Source organism: Scyliorhinus canicula, chromosome 15 (assembly GCF_902713615.1).
Source record: "Scyliorhinus canicula chromosome 15, sScyCan1.1, whole genome shotgun sequence".
Lineage (NCBI taxonomy): Eukaryota > Metazoa > Chordata > Chondrichthyes > Carcharhiniformes > Scyliorhinidae > Scyliorhinus > Scyliorhinus canicula.
The window spans coordinates 10,401,833-10,423,387 of NC_052160.1; the positions used below are offsets into that span (position 1 = coordinate 10,401,833).

At 43.0% G+C, this 21,555-nt stretch overlaps 1 protein-coding gene across 6 annotated transcripts in view; it reads right to left on the reverse strand.

Moving 5' to 3' along the window:
• The window catches only part of clec16a (C-type lectin domain containing 16A), a 303,082-nt gene that overhangs the window by 131,813 nt on the left and 149,714 nt on the right, over positions 1 to 21,555 (reverse strand). For all 6 annotated transcript variants that reach the window (XM_038820933.1, XM_038820930.1, XM_038820934.1 and 3 more), the window contains 2 exons: positions 7,533 to 7,583; positions 1,434 to 1,562 (listed from right to left, as the gene is read on the reverse strand). In XM_038820933.1, the coding sequence (XP_038676861.1) occupies positions 1,434 to 1,562; positions 7,533 to 7,583 (180 nt within the window). The remainder of the gene's footprint in view (positions 1 to 1,433; positions 1,563 to 7,532; positions 7,584 to 21,555) is intronic.

A 21,555-nucleotide genomic window follows, 5' to 3' on the forward strand; every position in this document is an offset into this window, starting at 1 on the left:
TGGCTTCAGCCACCTCAACCCCAAGTTCTGGAATTCCGCTCCTGAATCTCTCCACCTCTCTTTCCTCCTTTAAGACTCTCGTTAAAACCTACCTCCTTTGACCAAAATGTTTGGCCATCTGTCTGAATAGCCCAACTGATGTGGTTCAGTGTCATATTTTGGTCTAGAATGTACCTGCAGGCTGCTTTGGTATACTTTATTATTTTAAAAAAATAAATTGAGTGTATCCAATTAATTTCTTCCAATTAATGGGCAATTTAGTGTGGCCAATCCATCTCACTTGCACATGTGGGGGTGAGACCCACGTAGACATGGGGAGAATGTGCAAACTCCACACGGACAGTGACCCAGGGTCGGGATTCGAACCCGGTTCCTCAGCGCCACATTCCCTGTGTTAACCACTGCGCCACATACCGCCCTGGTATACTTTATTATATTAAAGGCTCTGAAGAGAGGAGTTGCTTTAGGTTTGCTGGCAAAGACTGGATGTGGAAGCTTCTCTCTCGATTTACCAAAGGTTCTAAAATTGTCTGAACATCCAAGATTGTGATGCTACGGCTGTGAATTGTTCAATGTTTAGCTGAGCATCACAGGTACAGTTGGTGCATGTTCAAGATCTCAAACACTCTCATTAAAGGGCTATAATGAACAATTAATTAATTCAATTTATTGAAATAGGTGAGCAAGGCAATAAAATTTAAACAGGAGAATGACGGTGACATGTCACTGGACTAGTAATCTAGAGGCCCAGGCTAACGCTCTGGGGTATGGGTTTAAATTTCACCATGGCAGCTGGTGAAATTAGAAATCAATTCCTAAATCTTGAAGTGAAAAGCTGGTCTCAGTAATGCTGACCATGAAACTATCATCGATTCTCGTAAAAAAACCATCTGCTTTACTAATGTCCTTTAGGGAAGGAAATCTGCCGTCCTTACCTGGTCTGGCCTACAGTGGACTGCAACCTACAACAATGTGCTTGACTCTGAACTGCCCTCTGCAATGTCCTAGCAAGCCATTTAGATCTAGGGCAATTAGGGATGAGTAACAAATGCTGCCCTGACCTGCGACACCCACATCCCATGGAAGAATAAATAAATAAAAATTACAATGGTATTTTAGGAAATGTATTAAATATTTCACCATTAACAGTTAATAACTTCTTGGCTGTCACCTGATTGGCCAATCGATTATTTGCATTTTGCTCCTGTAACACCATGCTGCAACCATTGCATTCGCTAATTTAACATAAAACTTCACTAACTAAAATCTCCCAAAGCAAAGTTAAGCTTATGTAAACGCAAACAGACAATGAAAGCCTTCTAATTTCATGTTATGATTTTATCCTTATTTTGAAGAGTTGAGCATTTGCAGATTAACATGAACTAACTCTGGGCTGTTAAATGGATCAGTTCGGACTGTATTGTGGTGCTTACCCGCCTTGTTCGCTCCACATCTCCACATGGTAGCCTTTTTACAAAATCTATACCAGTTAGAGGGGTGCCAGTAGGAGGTAGCAGAATGGACGCATCCATCATCAGGTACTCTACATTCAGGGGTTTACTCTGGAGGAAAGAAAAGCTAAAATAAATGACCAGAATCTCATCGACCCGAAATGTCGGGTGTGATTTTACCGAATGGGAGCTATGTCCCATAGCCGCCAGTCCGTTTAGCCGCATTTTCCCTGGCGTTCGCAGCACCAATAAACATAACGCTATCTAACATGACTCCAGTTAGATACGGGGCCTCAGCAGGGAATGCATGGGCAAGGTTAGCCCTGCTCGCCGAAACACCTCAGTGCAGGGAGCGATCGAGACTCCAGCGCAAACACCTTACAACCCCCCCACCACAAGCTCCAACTCACTGTAAGGGGTCCTGAGACCACCCCTCACAACCCCCCCCCCCCCCCCCCCGCTCGATCGCCGGCACGCAATGAATGCCACCTGTGTACCATGGCAGCATCAGGCTGGCACCAGCAGTACCGGGGTACCACACACCATACTACCCAGAGGGCATGCATCTGTGGGACCTCCAATCCCTTCCTTGGGAGGCTGTTCTTTCTGGTCCCCGTTTGTGGAGACCAGTACTGAAGGAACCAACACCATGGTTACTTCAGGGAATAATAATAATAATAATAATAATAATAAAAAACTTATTGTCACAAGTAGGCTTCAATGAAGTTACTGTGAAAAGCCCTGGACGCCACATTCCGGCACCTGTTCGGGGAGGCTGGTACGGGAATTGAACTCGCGCTGCTGCCTTATTCTGCATTACAAGCCAGCTATTTAGCCCACTGTGCTAAACCAGCCCTTGCATATTACAGTAAAATTAGTTGTCTCGCTCTAATATGCAGCTTTGCCAAAAAAGTAATCCTGCCCACAATGGGCACGCTTCACATCGTGATATATCAAAAGATTGCATTAGATCTCGCAAGGCATGGCGAGACGGGTATATCCCAGGAGCGGCGTCTACTGTCATTTACCGACCAGGCTACGCCACAGCTTTTCAGGCGCAGTGTGGCCAGTAGATCGAACTCAGTTTCTCTCCCCACAGTTTCTGAGAGACTCACCGAGTATTTCCAGTCCCTACTTTGAAACAAATTGAGCTCGGCCAAACACGACCTAGTTCCCATTGAATACAGAACAGCAGGGGGAAAAAAACCTTGAATTTGCCACCGTTTATTTAAGAATCTCTACAGCTATTTTTAAATGATTATTATTGTTCTCCCTGTAGTGAGCGCAAACTTTGAAGCGCCTGGGAACCAAACAAAAGTCCCAGAGAACCGGTAAGGAACCAGAAGGGAACTTTTAGAGAGTCAACAACAGTATAGTAACTTTTTGGTGGCCACATCCTGGGTAACTTGTTTGCATTCCCACCCCACAACTTTTCTTTGACTATTATTTTGAATATAAATTTAGAGTACCCAATTCATTTTTTCCAATTAAGGGGCAATTTAGTGTGGCCAATCCACCTAGCCTGCACATCTTTGGGTTGTGGGGGCGAAACCCATGCAAACACGGGGAGAATGTGCAAACTCCACTTGGACAGTGACCCAGAGCCAGGATCGAACCTGGGACCTCGGCGCCATGAGATTGCAGTGCTAACCACTGTGCCACCTTGCTGCTTCTTTGACTATTTCACTGCTCCTGATGACACACGGCAGCCATTCCCGACTGGCTATTTTTTTCAATGGATGTTCAAGACGTGTTGTCAAAGTCGGGCTCAATCGCCTTGGTGCGTTCCCAGCAGCATTGCACAGTTGATTGGAACAGAAGCCGTGGCTAATTTTTTTTTTGCTGTACCGGAGACATTGAGATCAACGGCAATACCATAATGTCACTCAGAGAAGCTAATGCTGCCACTTGCATGTATACAAAGCAAAGAGGCAAGACAAATACGCACATGGAGGCAGAATTATAAAAGAAAAAAGTGTTAACTGAGAATATTGGGATAAAACATTAATTTCTGAGCAAAGTTAAGATCTGGAAAGTCGCGTCTGTCCGTTATAAAACCCTGTCAATAAAGTACATGGACAATGGAATTTTCAGATGATCAAAATCTGAAGTAAAACAAAAGATATCAAAAGTGTACAGCACCTGAAAAAAAAAATTGGTCACCATTGGGGAGCACAAATGGTCATGCACGCAGGCGCAAAATCCCATGAGAGTCGGGAAGCTAAAATCTTGCCAGCTCTAATTTCCTTTTTTAAAAAAATGAATTTAGAGTACCCAATTCATTGTGTCCAATTAAGGGGCAATTTAGTGTGGCCAATCCATCTAGCCTGCACATCTTTGGGTTGTGGGGGCAAAACCCACACAAACACAGGGAGAATGTGCAAACTCCACACGGTTAGTGACCCAGAGCCAGGATCGAACCTGGGACCTTGGCACCGTGAGGCAGAGTGCTAACCACCACGCCACCGTGCTGCCCCTCAGCTCTTATTTCCTGATTTTCCCCTATCCCTTGCCGGTGATAGAACGAGGTTTCCATCCACAAAAGGGCAATAACCTCATTGTAATACATTTAAATAAATTGTACTTAATTTATACTTAACAAGCCCTCACCCACCTCCTCCCCCTGCTCACTTAATATTGATACCTCGCCAATGTAATGTCACATTGGCACGGTTTAGAACGGGTATATAAAGGCCCTGCGCTTGTGTGGTGCAGGAAGAGGGTTATTTCTTTGTTCAGAATGGGGCATCCTTTGAAGTTGGTGCCCCAATTTCTGGTGAGCTGGTCATGCCGGCTCAGTCAGGTTCCGCCTTGTCACAGCGACAGCATAAGCTACGCCCCCAAATTTGTTTTGCTCAGAATGTCAGAAGATCTGGTCTAAAAACTGGGCTGTGCAGCTGGAGAACTACACGTTGGTTTCCAGTCAGAGCCTGACACTAATAGTGGTGTCTAAGAGGCAACTTGGTTTGAGGATCAAGCTGCTTCTGCAGGGCAAGGCAACCAACATGTGCAAAAGTAGAACAATCAATACATTTTAGTGGAGAACAGTGCACATGTGGAAGGGAAATACTATTTGTTTCGGTATAGCGTATGTACAATATTCTACAAGGAAATGAAGATTATTCCATACAAGATATACAACCTGTGATCTTCATACATATTTTCCGAATTCCATTGGAATTCATAACCAGGTTGCACCCAAAATAAATGAAAACAAGCACGTCACTAATTCCTAATAGTAGGGTGGACATAGTATAGGACATCTCCTGTTTATATCTCAAAATGCATAATGAAAATAATTCGGTATGATTCGTCTTGGGATCAACATTTTCACAGCTTAGTTATCTCAAGCGTTTTTTCCCTGTTTATATCCTTCCCATCAAAAAGACCATCTATTTCAATATCTGTGACTTTGCCCATTTCAGCCAATTTGCTATAGAAATATTCATTTCCGTTTGTCACCTGCAAACTCGAGTATCTCAATATTCTTGCGGCAACCTCTCTTCCTTCACCTGCTAGAAACGTTAGCTGATCCAAAACTCTGCTGTTCGTACTACATCTTACATCATGTCCTATCCATTTATCAACCATCCTTCCTAACCTTCAGTGGCTTCTGCTTCCCCAATGCCTCAAATTTAAAATGCTCATCCTTGGGTTTAAACTTTTCCCTGACTTAATCCATTCCCTTCTTCAGCACTACAACAGCTTCACCGAACTCCGTCCCTTTGATTCTGATCACTCTCTCCACCACTCTTTTTTTGCCCTATTATTGGTGGCATACTTCATCGAGCTCAGCCTCACATTTCGAATTCCACCCCGAAAGCCCTGCCCCTCCGTCTCCATCTTTAAAGCCCCCCTTAAAACCCAACTTCAAGATCGGAACTAATTTCTCTTTCACAACAGAAACAGAAAATGCTGGAAAATCTCAGCAGGTCTGACAACATCGATGGAAAGAGAAGATAGCCAACGTTTCCAGCATCCGCAGCCATTTGCTTTTATCCCTGATTTCTCCTCGTTTGTCTTTAGGGCCATTTGATTTTTTTATTCCTCTGAAGGGCCTTTGGGACATTTATCTACAATAAAAGATGCAAGTTGTTGTTTCTCCTATACCTCCTTCTACTTTCCATTCCTCGATCAACAACTTTTATTTTCTTGTTTAATGTCTTATCGGGCTAGTTTCATGCCCTTTTTGTTTACAATCCGACCGACATGATCTTTCTACATCATGCAGAAATGTTTCACCTTCTAGCGTTTTTTTTTTGTTTTGAAAAATTAATTTTTTCCAATAAGGGGCAATTTAGCGTGGCCAATCCACCTAGCTTGCACATTTTTGGGTTGTGGGGGTGAAACCCACGCAAACATGGGGAGAATGTGCAAACTCCACACGGACAGTGACCCAGAGCCGGGATCGAACCTGGGACCTCGGCGCCGTGAGGCCGCAGTGCTAACCCACTGCGCCACCGTGCTACCCACCTTCTAAGCTTTTTAAGAGGCAAATTTAAATTCTGCACAAAATACAATGCAAGCTGACAGCAATTGTTTCCTCTTTCGATTTGTTGCAACGCAGCTACGCCCAGAATGGAGAAACAAGCTGTGCCATGACAACAACCACAATTAAGGATTTGTGTAACATAAATTCTCCTGACTGACACCTTGTGCAGTATATTTAACCTCCATGGCAAGAAAGGCCATCTCCAATCTACATAAATGTATGGTACCAATACGAAACTGCGGACTCTCTCAGAATTTGAAGGGCTAGAATCCCAGGGGCTAGAAATCATGCTTCAGCTTAACAAAACACGAGTTAGACCAAACCTGGAGTACTGGGAACACATCTTGGGAAGGATAGAATGACCTTCGAGGGAGTGCAGCATACGTTTACCAGAATGATACCAGGACTTCACAGGTTAAATTGAGAGGAAGAGATTACACAAACTAAGGTTTTACTCCCTGGAAGGGTGATTTGTTTGGAGTTTTCAATTATGGGGAACAGATAGGGTAAATAGAGAGAAACTTTTTCTGCTTGTCAGGATGTCTACACTACAGTGCAGTCTAAAAATTAGAGTCAGGCTTTTCAGAAGTGAAATGAAGAAGTACTTCTATATACAAAAGTGTGATAGAAGTTTGGAACACCGTTCCACAAATGGCAACTGATACTAGATCAATTATTAATTTTAAATCAGAGATTGATTTATTTTTGTTAACCAAAGCTATTAAGGGATATAGAGGAAATGTAGGTTAATGGAGTTAGGTCAGATTAAATAGCAGAACAGGTGCGAGGGGCTAAATAGCTGTAATGTTCTTGTTGGATGGCCTGATTTCTATTACAAGAACACTTGTAGCTAAAGCTATAAACAATTTATTAACATTAACTCTGGGTAAACTATATACAAACAACAGATGAACAACAGTAAGGTCAAGCACAAGCAACCTCTCTTCAGCTTCCTCCAGCCAGTTTGAGATCACTGGACTTTAACATTCACTTATATACTAGTGAGACTCCTAGTGGTCATTCGGTGAATTACAAAACAACTACGATATCACTACAATGGCTTCCTCACATTCCCAATGTTATCCAACCTAATCTGAAAACTATTACAAATTTGTTAAACATACTAAATTATATTATTGATAAAATATTGACATTATTGTTAAACATATTTGATGCGGAGTAGGTACCAATAGGCAATCTCAATAACTAATGTACATCATGAAAACCATTTGTGACAAACTATTAATGCCTCCAATTAATGCCTTACTTGCACTATTTAAGGCAGTGAATATCTTAAGGCAGTGAGTATCAAGAATGTTTGTAGGCTTAAAAGAGGATCTACAGAATGTCTATTCTTGTGTAATTCTGGGGCAATAGTCTTGCACACATTTGTCTCTTGCTCATCTTTAATAAAACATTGCTCTATCACACAAATGAAGTATCCTATACTCCTTCAATGTAAAGCTTGTATAATTTTGTACATAAATGATTTCCCATGTTAGAGTTGTAGGAATACATATGTTACAGAATTAGGCTAAAGACATTCAACTACTTGAGCTGCATAAGAACTAACTCAGATGGCCACTTACCATCATGGCTCGATATTCATCTTCAAACATATCAAGGAAAATTTCTTCCCCCTAAGAAAAAAGAAAATGCAAAAGAAAAAAAAGTTTTCGAACTTGATTAAAACTTTGCAATCTCACATTTCCACATTTAGGTGGATTGGTTATGCTAAATTGCCCCGAGGTAGGATTTCATGGATAGGGTGGGGGATTGGACTGAGATAGGGTGCTTTTTCAGGGAGCTGGCGCAGACTTAATGGGCCGAATGGCTTCCTTCTGCACTGAAGGGATTCTATTCTATTTACATAACCCTCCCAAAAGGTTAACAAATTGGAAATGTGCTTCCTCCAGACAGGGGAAATCAGGCAGACATCCCAACAACTTCAAGCTAGCTGAACAGCAATAGAGGTTGAGCTGTGGCAAACTATCGGTAAGCAAAGTGCCAGAGGCTCAACTCTAGACCTTCTTAATTCAAAACCATTTTGGTGAAGAACGTCTTTTATGTGCAAATGCTTTAAATTCTAGATCAACCACAAATTGCAACCCCAACATAATGCTCCAGTTAGTAGAACTGCCAAAAACACCTAGAAAGGTGTCCTAAAGATATAGCCAAGTGAATTTAGTAACAGATCAACTTGGTAAGGATTAGGAATGGAGATGCTCTGCAACCATTTTAAAGATGTAAAACATACCAATTTAGCAGTGAGTCAGCCAGCGCCAAATCTGCAGAGGTGCTGATCCCACTGTTGAAGTCATGGTTACGTTTTTTAGACGTCTTGAATGATCAGCTGAAACAACTGTTGGACCCTTCTGTTTTGTATAAGGGTGTAATTTCAAATTAGTCAGTAATGATCAGTTGGCAGGCGTTCCCATTCAGGATTCACCAGTGAAGCAAATGAAAGGCAAGGAATAAATCGCCTTCTAGGGGAGTTATGAGGAGCAGTGTTCCCCTAACTCACCTTGTGTTGCAATCGTGCCTCATTGCCCATTCCAGACATTGCTGTGGGGACTTATCAGAGTGCTGATTCAGAAGCCTGCTTCGCTGCCTAGTGATGGAGAGCAAGCATGCACAGCTTACCGTTCTAGGTTAAATCGGGTTCAAGGCTCAGCAACGTTGAGGAATTATTCCCTGTAATCAGTTCGTGGGAACACCTTGCAATTTCTATCCCTAAATGTTAGCTGGATGGTTTCTATTTTAATCAACTGCAGGAATGAGGGAAATGTTGTTCCTTTATCATTTACTTTTTAAGATCAACATGAAAGTAAAAGAGTCAGTATGCAAAAATCAGAAAAATGTCACAATTCATCTGGTCTCAGCTAGTTTTCGAATTGTTTGCAATCTATTTTCCAAGAAGTACGATGCATTTCACCAGTTTGCTCTTTCCCAATAAAAAAAATGCACTAAAGTATCAATTCACAGTAGTTGGGTCAAACTTTATTTCCCTGGCCTCCTTTCGTGTAAAAAGAAATTGATTTTTTAAAAAAACTATGAAGTCAGACTACTGCAGAAAAATATCTGAAAATCAAAGGAAGCTTTTGTTCTTCAAACGGAGAGGCACTTCAAACAAAAAGGTCACAAAAATTCCAAACATGATTGAATTTACATAACTATGAGACAGTCATAATTCACCAGAAACTTCCACATCAGTTACAGTTCTGCTTAAACAAAACAGGACACTCAGATTCACAAGAACTTTCAATATCACCTGGATTTTATTTTACCAAAGAACAATTATTTGAAATATAAATTCACAAAATACGTTTAAGTAGAGAAAAGGAATAGGTCTCCAATAGAAGAATAACTTATTCCATGAGGCCAGGGATATCAAAAGCACACCATTTCCAGTTTGCACAATATTACTTCAACGAGCCTATTATGCAAATAAAGGCAGCACTGACGTCTAATTCTTGCATAATACCGAAGCATAATTTTACTTTTGGCAAAAGAATATTTGATTAATGAACAAGATGTTGGTGATTCATGGATTGGTGAAAACAATTCCTAGAGGAGCACACCAGTGGCGGGGAAGCACCCTTCCCAAAGCTCCCAATGGCTCCTGCACTCCCACGGAATTCGATACTGTTTACCTCATCCACTGCTTCTGTGCAAGAGGGACATCAGATTGGAGGATTACACACAGTGGTCAGATAAATAAATTGGGGGAACTCCAAGCGAGACAGTATTGTAATTTTAAAAATTATTTTGTGGGATGCGGGTATCACCAGGAAAGCCAACATTTATTGCCTGTCCCCAATTGCCCTCGATGGTGTTGAACCACCTCCTTGAATACAACTCAATAGCCTGCTGGGCCATTTCAGAGGGCTGTTAAGAGTCAACCACATTGCTGTGGGCCTACAGTCACATGTAGGTCAGACTGGGTAACAAAAGCAGATTTCATTCCACACATACATACGATTTCATTTTGCACTTTCCTTTTAGTTTTTCTTCTGGCACACACACTTGATTTTTGAGTGATTGTGGCTCAACAGAGAAATATATAATGCTTCCTTAGTCCACATGCCTCCAGGTTACCTCTAGTGTAGAGTCAAAGACCAAGATCCTGGTTAACTGAACTTTTAATGAGCAAGGATCAGAAACATTTGATAAATAAAAAAGATACTTTAGATCAGGTCTCGTTATTTCAACTGTTAATTCACATTCTGAAATCATCCAGCTCCACAACTTCTCACTGCTGTCGATTACACCCACAACTTTCCCTTCTCCAAACATATTTCAACTCAAATCAACGGAAATAAACTGGAATTTTCCCAAGTCCACACGGATGGGAAGTGAGGCTGCAGTGGCAATCTTACCAGTGACGGCCTTTTAACTGGATGTCACTGGGCCCATTCAATTAAGGGCGGCTGGTTTGCGCTTCCACGTGGCAGTGCTACTGGGAGATGTGGCCGCTGCAAGGGGAACAAGTCGATGCCTCCATTTTGAGGCGACCTCAGAGGGCAGTCAAAAATTATTTTTTTTCCACCAGGGCCAGATAGGCAGGCCCTGTTTGTGGGAGCAGTACGGTTGCAGCGATGACCAGTAACACCACAGGCCCTCCTCGTTGGGCCACAGGTCTCCAGATGCAATGCCATCTTCCGGGAAGCCACTGGGAGGCTTGCCTCCATGCAGATCGCTGCCTCCCCACCGTCCCTGGCACATTGCAGTCGGCCCAATAAGATGGCCCTCGATTGGCTAAACTGGCCACCCACCTGAGTGGAAGGTAGTTCCAGCCATTGTCACCAGTTGCAAAACAGTGCTCCAGATATGGTTCCCTGGTATTTCAACAGCACCGCCCATATCCTTACCAACCCGGGGCCAGTAAAACCCCAATTGAAGATCAAAATGTCTTACCCACATACTTGAAGCAAAGGAGATTTACCAGGAGGATGCCTGGTTTGCCTTATGAGGAAAGGTTGAGGGAGCTAGGGCTTTTCTCTTTGGAATGGAGGAGGATGAGAGGCGACTTAATAGAGGTTTAGAAGATGATGAGGGGGATAGATAGAGTGGACATTCAGAGACTATTTTCTTGGGTGGTTGTAGCTGTTGCAAGAGGGGACATAGCTTTAAATTGAGGGGAGATAGATATAGGACAGATGTCAGAGGTAGGTTCTTTACTCAGAGAGTAGTAAGGGCGTGGAATGACCTGCCTGCAACAGTAGTGGACTCGCCAACACTAAACGCATTCAAATGAAAATGAAATGAAATGAAATGAAAATCGCTTATTGTCACGAGTAGGCTTCAAATGAAGTTACTGTGAAAAGCCCCTAGTCGCCACATTCCGGCGCCTGTTCGGGGAGGCTGTTACGGGAATCGAACCGTGCTGCTGGCCTGCTTGGTCTGCTTTCAAAGCCAGCGATTAGCCCTGTGAGCTAAACAGCCCCTGTGAGCTAAACAGCCCCTGTTGGATATTGGTCATTGGATAGGCATATGGACGATAAGGGAATAATGTAGAGGGACTTTAGAAGGGTTTCACAGGACGGCGCAACATCGTGGGCCGAAGGGCCTGTACTGCGCTGTAATGTTCTATGTTCTATAACTATAAGATTCAGGGTGGGAGATATAGGAGGTAGGTTCTTTACTCAGAGAGTGGTTAGCGAGTGGAATGGACTGCCTGCTGTGACAGTGGAGTTGGACACTTTAGGAACTTTCAAGCGGTTATTGGATAGGCACATGGAGCACACCCGAATGACAGAGAGTGGGATAGCTTGATCTTGGTTTCGGATAATGCTTGGCACAACATCGAGGGCCGAAGGGCGTGTTCTGTGCTGTAATGTTCTATGATATCATTTGAGAGTTCCAGAAAGCCAAAATCTGCTAACTTCTGTTATGAAGATCTTGCCTTTCATAGCCCTTTACCTCTGGCTTTCATATTAATTTGTTTCAATTTTGGTGGTAATCTGTATTTTAAATACTTTACTGTCATTAACTGGTACCTATGCCAAACTGTTATTTGCAAGCATTACACCTTCTTGCCAGGTAACAATAGAGCTCTGAAGCAGAAGGGGAAAAAAATTATAAAAAAAGTAAAACTTGTATTGAAACAAACTTATTATGTCGCTTACAAACATATCAAAATATCTCACATAAAAGAAACTTATAACGAATGTCATTTTGTGGGCAAAGAGTGCTGGGCAGCAGAACGAAGTGAAGCAATGTCTGACTGGAATAAAAGTGGATTTATCTTGAGCCGTCAAACTGAAACCGAACAACGTAATCCCTAGGGACATTTTGAGTTTTCACAATACATGCTTCAAAAGATTTCTGCAGATTTTGAGTGGTAGAAATTCACGTGCAACGCAGGGCACCACGGAACATGCAATTCACATCATTCTCAGAATCAAATGCATTCTGAAACATTATTAAAATGCTAAATTAAAACCTGAAGTTCCCTGAAAAGGATCAGTGGATTAAAGGGAGGCAATCTAATCAGCATGGTACACTAAATTTAGAAATGTTGGATGGAAGCTAAAACCTGGGTCCTTTGTTGTTCTTAACTCTGGATGAATTGCAGGAGCCAGAAACAGGGGTAGCCATACAATTGAAGGTAAAGCAGCACAGTGTTACTTCAAACCACAATTTAAATAGATATTCATTTAAAAAGCACAGAATCCCTACAGTGCAAAAGGAGGCCATTCAGCCCATCGAGTCTGCTTTAGCTATCCAAAAAGAAAACTACTGCTGCTTCTCAGTACAAATTTTCTTACATCACTGGATACTTAAGAGTATTTTGAAAGAGAAATAAAAGTATCCAAATACTGCGCAATACACATAAATGAAACAAAAACAGCAACTTAAAAACAGCTCTTTCAACTGAGGATCACCAGAACTCAGGCGAAGGGCGAGGTTGTGAAGACGGGCCTTCATGAATAACCCGTGCTGCTGGCTTCGCTCTGCATCACAAACCAGCTGTCCAGCCAACTGAGCGAAACTGGCCCCTGGTTGGAAATACAGTCAGTTGATCAATGTCCGTAAAACAAAAAAGACAAGCTATGATGTTTGGTTGTATAACCTTTCGGCTGAACAGGGCTGCATATCTAAAATGTCAGCAAGACTTTTTTTAATAGCTGCTGACTGGCATGATGATGAATCGCCATACACGACTCACTATGTGGTATCTGTGAAGGTAAAGTAGGTGAATGGGTGCATATTTCAAAATTTGCAATAAAATTAACCAAAACACACACAGCCCCCTCCCCGCCAACTAAAAAAAAAAGCAGGCACCCTGGAGAAAAAGTAGAAAGGAAAACGCTTGCATTGGAACGGGAATATGCCATTCAGCCCCTCGTGTCCAAATCAATCAGACCATAATTCAATCAGATCATGGTTGGTCCAAATCGTAACCCTATCCACCTGTCTGGACTCCACATCCTCATGTCTGTAGCAAAGATGAATATCAGATTTTAAAATTATTAATTGAGCCAGCATCGACTACTTTTTGTAGCAGAGAGTTCCACATTTCTATAACCACTTTCTTCCTGAGCAGTGGCACTCTGAATTGTAGACAGTGCAGCACTCTAGATGTAGTTTGTATAGTGGTAGGAAAATTTCCTCTCCGTTATAAGATAATGCAAGTGACATAAATTGTAACGCACGCACACACACAAGTTGGGGTTTTCTGTGTCCAGAATCAGAAGTCTAATGGGAGGTTTCTTCCCACAACAGGTCGAGTGATTGTCAGGTGATCTGCCTTTCGTGAGGAAGACTCCCATGATGGGAGTTAGCTTTGGAGGCACAAGTTCCAAAGTGTTTTTTTTCTTTAAATTTAGACTACCCAATTCATTTTTCCAATTAAGGGGCAATTTAGCGTGGTCAAGCCACCTACTCTGCACATCTTTGGGTTGTGGGGACGAAACCCATGCAAACACAGAGAAAGGGCAAACTCCACACGGACAGTGACCCATAGCCGGGATTGAACCTGGGACCTCGGCGCATGAGGCAGCAATGCTAACCACTGCGCCACCGTGCTGCCCTCGAGTTCCAAAGTTTGCAGATTTGGGCCAGAGATCTGTCTCCTGCCAGCAGCTTGACGACCAAATGCACAGGCTGCTTGCCTGGAGCTGCTGTTTCCTGCAGAGGTCCAGCACTAACTGACCTAAAGGTCCAAACACTATAATTAAAGGAATGCAGACAACCCCAGTCTCAGTCATATGATGCTGGCTTTGGGCTGTTAAAACAATTACCTCTTGTTGAAACTATTGTGCTAGAACAGTTAATGCTTAAGACACAAGCACCATGATGAGAGATTAAGACCTGCAAAGGGTTGCCTTTGTTCGAAGTTGACTGGAGCAGGCCAACTGCTGGCTGGGTTGTTGGGTGCCTGGAATGTTTATGCTATATGTGACGAATGGAGAATTTTAGGAATATTGGATTCTAAATATTGGAGCAATTTAAGGTTGGAAGCCTGGGATTAGAGTATGCTTGACTGAAATGGTCATGTTTTTTAAAAAATGGTTCAGTTTTGCAGGGCCTGGCAGCTTTTAGGAACCAGAAGGTGAAATTGACCAGAGGAATGTGTTTTTCAGTCTGGGCTAATGCACTGTGGTTTGACTGGGCAAAGTTCCTGGGAAATTAATGTGCTTTAGCCTGGAGAGTCAATTTGTTCTTCAGCTTGGGGAGATGATGTCACTTCTGGGTGAAGCCAAGGGATTCAGAGAGACATTTTGTGAAAACGTGGGAGAAAAATTGAAGTCTGATTGGTCTGACAAGTCCACAATTCTTTCCCATACGGATGGTTATAAAATGAGTAATAATATCTAAAGCAGGGCAGACTTGTCTGAGGACAAGGAAGACACTGAAACACGCTGGATCAGCCAGCTTTTTGAAGACATCAAGCCAGAGTCTGAATGGGTTCTAACAGGAGCCCAAATCTGTTCTGTGCTGGTTTTAGGATGAATAGGTTTCCTTTCTTGTTGTGCAATGAGGAATTGAGCAGCAGTGTTTAAGGGACAACTGTAAGCTGTTTTTTCTAGTTGTGAAGTTAAAGGGTTTAATATTGTATTTGTAATAAAGTTTTGTTTGAAAAAAAAAAAATCAAATCCCCATTTCTTAATGAAATCACTCCTGGAGCAAATCATTCTTTCAAATCTGACAAAATAAACTCAAATATTGGCCTTTCGGTCCAGTATCCTAGCCACTGTTGGGGTCTGGTCTGCAGTTGTAATTTATGCAAGGCGAGTAATACTCCAGATGTTTGAGGTGTTTGCCTTTGGTAACTGCGCAACCTCTGGAAGTCAGCATGTGACCAGGTGCTGTTACCCTGTCAGCTCAGCAACTGTCCATTTTGAAGAGCATTAAAACTGACTTTATAAAGTCAAGCTGATGAAAATAAATATAGCAAAAGAGAAATAGAAAAGCAAGCTGCAAGGAGAATCCAATGGGGCTGCAAGGAGAATCAAATGGGGCCGCACGGTAGCATAGTGATTAGCACAATTGCTTCACAGCTCCAGGGTCCCAGGTTCGATTCCCGGCTTGGGTCACTGTCTGGGCGGAGTCTACACATCCTCCCCGTGTGTGCGTGGGTTTCCTCCGGGTGCTCTGGTTTCTTCCCACAGTCCAAAGATGTGCAGGTTAGGTGGATTGGCCATGATAAATTGCCCTTAGTGTCCAAAATTCCCCTTAGTGTTGGGTGGGGTTACTGGGTTATGGGGATAGGGTGGAGGTGTGGACCTTGGGTAGCATGCTCTTTCCAAGAGCCGGTGCAGACTCAATGGGTCGAATGGCCTCCTTCTGCACTGTAAATTCTATGACTAATATGTGCAAATGGGTATAGACAGATTAAGCAAGTGGGCAAAAATTTGTACATGATTGATTTAATGTAGGAAAAATGTGAGGTTTTCCACTTTGGCAGAAAGAACAGCAAAGCACAAAAGTTATTTAAGTGGAGAGGGACTGCAGAATGCTGTAGTACAAAGGGATCTGGATGTCCTTGCACTTAATCACAAGTAGCATGCAAGTACAGCAAGTGATCAGAAAGGCAAATGGAGTGTTGCCCTTTATTGCAAGGGGGATGGACTACAAAAGCTGGGAAATTCTGATACAACTGTACCATAAGACATAGGAGCACAATTAAACCATTTGGCACATTGCGTCTGCTCCAACATTCAATCGTGGCTATGTTTCTCATCCCCATTCTCCTGCCTTCTCCCCATAACCCGATCTCCTTATTAATCAAGAAAATCTGTCTCTGTCTTAAAGACACGCAGTGACTTGGCCTCCACAGCCTTCTGCAGCAATGAGTTCCACAGATTCACCACCCGGTCGTCGGTGAGATCACACAGATTGCTGTATACAGTTTTGGTCTCTTTTTTTAAGGAGGGATATACTAGTATTGGAAGCAGTTCAGAGAAGTTTTACTAGGCTGATTCATGTGATGAAGGGACTGTCTTATGATGAAAGGCTGAATATTGGGCCTATACTCATTAGAATTTAGAAGATGACCTTATCGAAACATAAAACATTGAGAAAAATTGACACGGTAGATGCTGAGAAGATGTTCACCATCATGAGAAAAATCTAGAACTAGGGGGTATAGTTTCAAAACAAAGGGCCACCCAATTAAAATGAAGGAGAGGAGGATTTTTTTCTCTGGTCATTAGTGATTGGAATACTATTCCTGGACTACAGTGTAGGGTGGGTACAGTGTACAGTGTAGGGTAGGCTGAGTTGGACAGATTTTTGACATGCAAGGGTGTCGAGGATTAATAATATAGTAATTGTTTATTGTTACAAGTAGGCTTGAATGAAGTTACTGTGAAAAGCCCCTAGTCACCACATTCCAGGGCCTGTTCAGGGAGGCCGGTACCGCAATTGATCCCGCACTGCTGGCATTGTTCTGATTAACAAGTGAGCTGTTTAGCCCACTATGCTAAACCAGCCCCAGTATTCTGATAGCCACTTGGAAAGTGGAGCTTAGGGCACAATCAGATCAGGACATAGCATTAGTTTATGGAGACTAGAACATGTGCACTATTTCAATTTTCTGACCCTCTCAAAGTAATAGTAGGCAAGGTTGTCCAGGAGCTTTCTGAGGAAAACAGAAGTAGGAATCTTACTCTTTTACATGTGGTAAAACCTATTGAAACTTGATGTTCAAGCCTGAGAGCCATACGAAGTTTGAATGAATGCTCCCTGTAATTTTCAAGTTGCTGATACCAATAGACCTTCCTGTTTGGATTACAATTTATGTACGAAAGCTTAAAAATAGTTCTTTCAAAACCTCTGCAGGCTGACAAAGTTCAAACAATAAGTAAAAAGAACATGCCAAAATCGAATCATCTGTGTTTTGAGGCCTGCAGGCTGGACACTCCCGCTTTATAGAGGAGCCAAAGAAAACAGGGAAAACAAATGGATTCATTTAAGATTTTGTTATTTACCACTTTTCATCGAAAATGTTAACATAATTCAAACAAAAACACTTCCGTACTTGTTCACTAAAATGCATAAAAAGTCTTTCTTTTTTTTAAAAAGGCACGCTTCTAGATAGCTCGACCTAAGAACTATTGTACTTTCAGTGCTTGTAATCCACTGCAAGCTTTAATGCACTTGTTCTTCCATTTAAGTCAAGTCACTAAGCACAGCAGTTAACACTGCTGCCTCAACGCCAGAGACCCAGGTTGATTTCGATCTCGGGTCACTGTCTGTATAGTTTGCACATTCACCCCGTGTCTGCGTGGGTTTCCTTTGGGTGCTCCAGTTTCCTCCCACAGTCCAAAAATGTGCAGGTTAGCTGGATTGGCCATGGTAAATTGTCCATTGGTGTCCAAAGGTTGGGTGGGGTTACAGGGATAGGGTGAGGGATTGGGCCTAAATAGGATGGTCTTTCGAAGGGTCAGTGCAGACGCGATGGGCCGAATAGCCTCCTTCTGCACTGTAGGGATTCTATGATTAGGTTCGGCTATGGAGCCTGGTTACCACAGCCAACAGCATTTTAGTGGCCTGGATAATGTTCTCTTCTATTTTCCATTCTTCTCTTAACATTCGAGTAAGATTCCTGCTTCTGTTTTCCTCAGAAAGCTCCTGGACAACCTTGCCTACTATTACTTTGAGAGGGTCAGAAAATTGAAATAGTGCAACGATAATACAACCACAAACAAATGAATCTCTCCGTTAACAACCACAAACAAATGAATCTCCCCGTTAACAACCACAAACAAATGAATCTCCCCGTTATCTGTTCTGGCCGAATACGGTTTCCCCGCCCCAGATTACTTCTACTGCTCAAAGCTGCTGCTGCGTTTCCTACATTCAAACAGAATGTTTGAAGGTAGGAACCACAGCAGCAGTATTTGAGCACAGGTAATTTTCTTTCTCAGTGTAGGTGAGGTCAGATCACCAATAGACATTCTGTTCTTCCTCAAAGAGTGCCACAGGATCTTTTACATCCACCTGAAGTTTAATCCATCACCCAAAGATGGCATTAACAGTGAGCAATTCCACAATATAATAGTGAACCCAATGCCTATATCAGCCATAAAGGTCTCTGGAGCGGGACATGAACAGGCAACCTTCTGACTCAGAGACAAGAGCACTATCCGAGGTTAGGCACTAAAATTGGTTTAAACATGCCTGAATTAGGGAAGGAAAATTGTTGACCATGATCACCAGACAACAACCCCCTTCCTGTTGATTACAGACGAGGAGGGCGTGATTAGTTCAATCGTGTGGCTTTCAGTCAACCGTAGTAATAGGAAATCAGAGCCAAAAAGGCCATTGTAGTACAACCAGCTGGTCCGATATTCACAAAAATACCATCGGCCTTCTCATACGGACCTCAATTGATTTTTTTTTTAAAAAACCACAAAATAGCGAGTTTCTCTTGAAGTTTCTGATGCTATACACATCTCTGTACTTATGCATTCAGTTCCTTGTATTCACAACGTCTTTGAGTTACTTGACCCGGTTAAGATCGTGATTGTGCTAATTATGCTGAATAGTCAGTCATGGTTCAGTTGGTTGCCCACATTAAACAGCATTTACAGCATCAGCCCAATGCCACTATTTATCTCAATTCCTCCCTGCACTTAACCCACGTGCATCAGCAAAGTTTTTTCTATTACTTTCAAATCACTTATGTACAAAATAAACTGACCCCGAAGTGACCTACTACCCAAATACTGACCCACTGCAGAAGCTTTCTCTCTCTCTCTTCCCGCCCCCCCCTACACCCATTTGGTGCCAATTAATCTTCCGTGTGACACTGGCACTCGAATTGTTTTGACCGAATGCAGAAGTAAGCTAGTGAGGGCAGCTAGTACACCTGCAGCTACGTATCAGAATGCACTGTGACCGTCAGAATAGAAAATGCCAAGACGACAATACGAATACAAGTGAAAACTTGCTTTAGAACAAAGAACAATACAGCACAGGAACAGGCCCTTCGGCCCTCCAAGCCTGTACCAGTCATGATACCAACCTTTGCCAAAACCATCAGCATTTCCTTGTGCCATGTCCCTCTGCACCCATCCTATGCATATTTTTGTCAAGCTGCCTTTTGAATGCCGTTAATGTATCTGCTTCCACAACCTCCCTTGGCAACGCATTCCAGACACTCACCGCCTTCTACATAAAAAACCTGCCTCGCACATCTCCTCTAAACTTTGCCCCACGGACCTTAAACCCATGCGTCCTGGTGACTGGCCCCTCCAAACTGGGAAAGAGTGCCTGCCCATCCACTCTATCCATGCCCCTCAATCTTGTAGACCTCTATCAGGTCACCCCTCAACCTCCATCTTTCTAATGAAAACAGTCCGAGTCTATTCTTAATTTAGAGTCCGGAAAATGATTTTTAAAATCCTACTTAAAAGCTCTCGCTTACTTAGAAGTAGGACTGAGTTGCTTCATCAGTTGGGCTTTGAAAGCAGCAAGTGTATTGATGCAACGGGAACAAAGTCATACTGCAATAGTCCTTTTATGCAGAGTGACTCATGTTGAAAAACCTGCCCCAGAGAAAGTAAAAAATTGGCAGTATATAAATAATTTTTGGAAGAAGTTGCATTCCATTTCGACCAGCCTTCTTAATAAATAAACTTATTAAATAAAGGTATCGCAAGAAAAATTCTGAATTAGTCTTATTTTAATAACCAAATGTCTAGAACTCTTGAATAAAAAGCTGATGCCTATTTTTCAGCATGAATTTAGAATTGGGCACAAACCACAGGCGAGACAAGTGAAGAAAGAAATACTCTCAAAACCATTTCAACCCAATAAAAAAAAATAAACTAGAAAAATGAATTTATGAAATTTGCCACGCAGAAAGCAGTTAAAATGTTTGTACAAGTGCAAAAACAAAATAGGCATTGCTTGGCCAAACAGCACTGCTTGCTTTGAACAACATACTTATGTTGAAGCATTGAGATAATTAAGTAGAAAATGCTGGAAATACAAAAGTGAGCCAGGCAACATTTGCGGGAGGAGAAACAGAGTTTAACTTTCAGTTCAACAACTGAACACCTTTTAAGCATGAACAGACAGGGAGAGAGAGAGAACAGAAGTCAGTGATAAGGGGGAGAGGCAGGATTAAATGACAAAGGGGAAGACAGTGCAAGGCAAAATAAGGTGAATAATGGGACAAATATAGAAACAAGAGATGGATCCTGAGGAGGTGCAAATAGTTACAACAGAAGAGCAGAGAAGGAAGGAAGCATGGAGAATCTGGCTAATATAGACGGGTTCCCGGAGACCATCAAATAAAAGGAAGGCAATCCACAATGTTGTGGGCCACCCTGCCTGCAGATTTCTAGCACCTACATTATTTTGCTTTGGTTTTGATGTTTAATTCACTATCACCTCTCTTCCAGGAACAGTCTACAATGAAGTTCTTCTCTCTGATGGGATTTTCAATTCTCTCTTTTACCATGCTGACCTGGCAGCTCCCCATTGTTACGCGTGTTATTTAAACACCAAAATAGCTCACCCAAGCTGAACTCTGAATTTATATCCACACCGTTCTTTCACTTCACGTTTCCTTAAAAGTCAGGAATAGGAAAAAGCAAAGTAATTTCTGTGGTCAAACTCACAAAAGCACAGGAGCTTGGGGGTGCAGGAAAGAGAGATGTCGAGGGGGGGGATTGTCGAGGGGGGGGGATTGTCGAGGGGGGGGGATTGTCGAGGGGGGGGGGATTGTCGAGGGGGGGGATTGTCGAGGGGGGGGGATTGTCGAGGGGGGGGGGATTGTCGAGGGGGGGGGGGATTGTCGAGGGGGGGGGGATTGTCCGAGAGGGGGGGGATTGTCGGGGGGGGTATTGTCGAGGGGGGGGGGATTGTCGAGGGGGGGGGATTGTCGAGGGGGGGGGTTGTCGAGGGGGGGGGGGGATTGTCGAGGGGGGGGGATTGTCGAGGGGGGGGATTGTCGAGGGGGGGGGATTGTCGAGGAGGGGGGAGATTGTCGAGAGGGGGGAGATTGTCGAGGGGGGAGATTGTCGAGGGGGGGGAGATTGTGTCGAGGGGGGGGATATTGTCGAGGGGGGGAGATTGTCGAGGGGGGGGGATTGTCAGGGGGGGGGGAGATTGTCGCGGGGGGGGGGGGAGATTGTGTCAGGAGGGATTCGG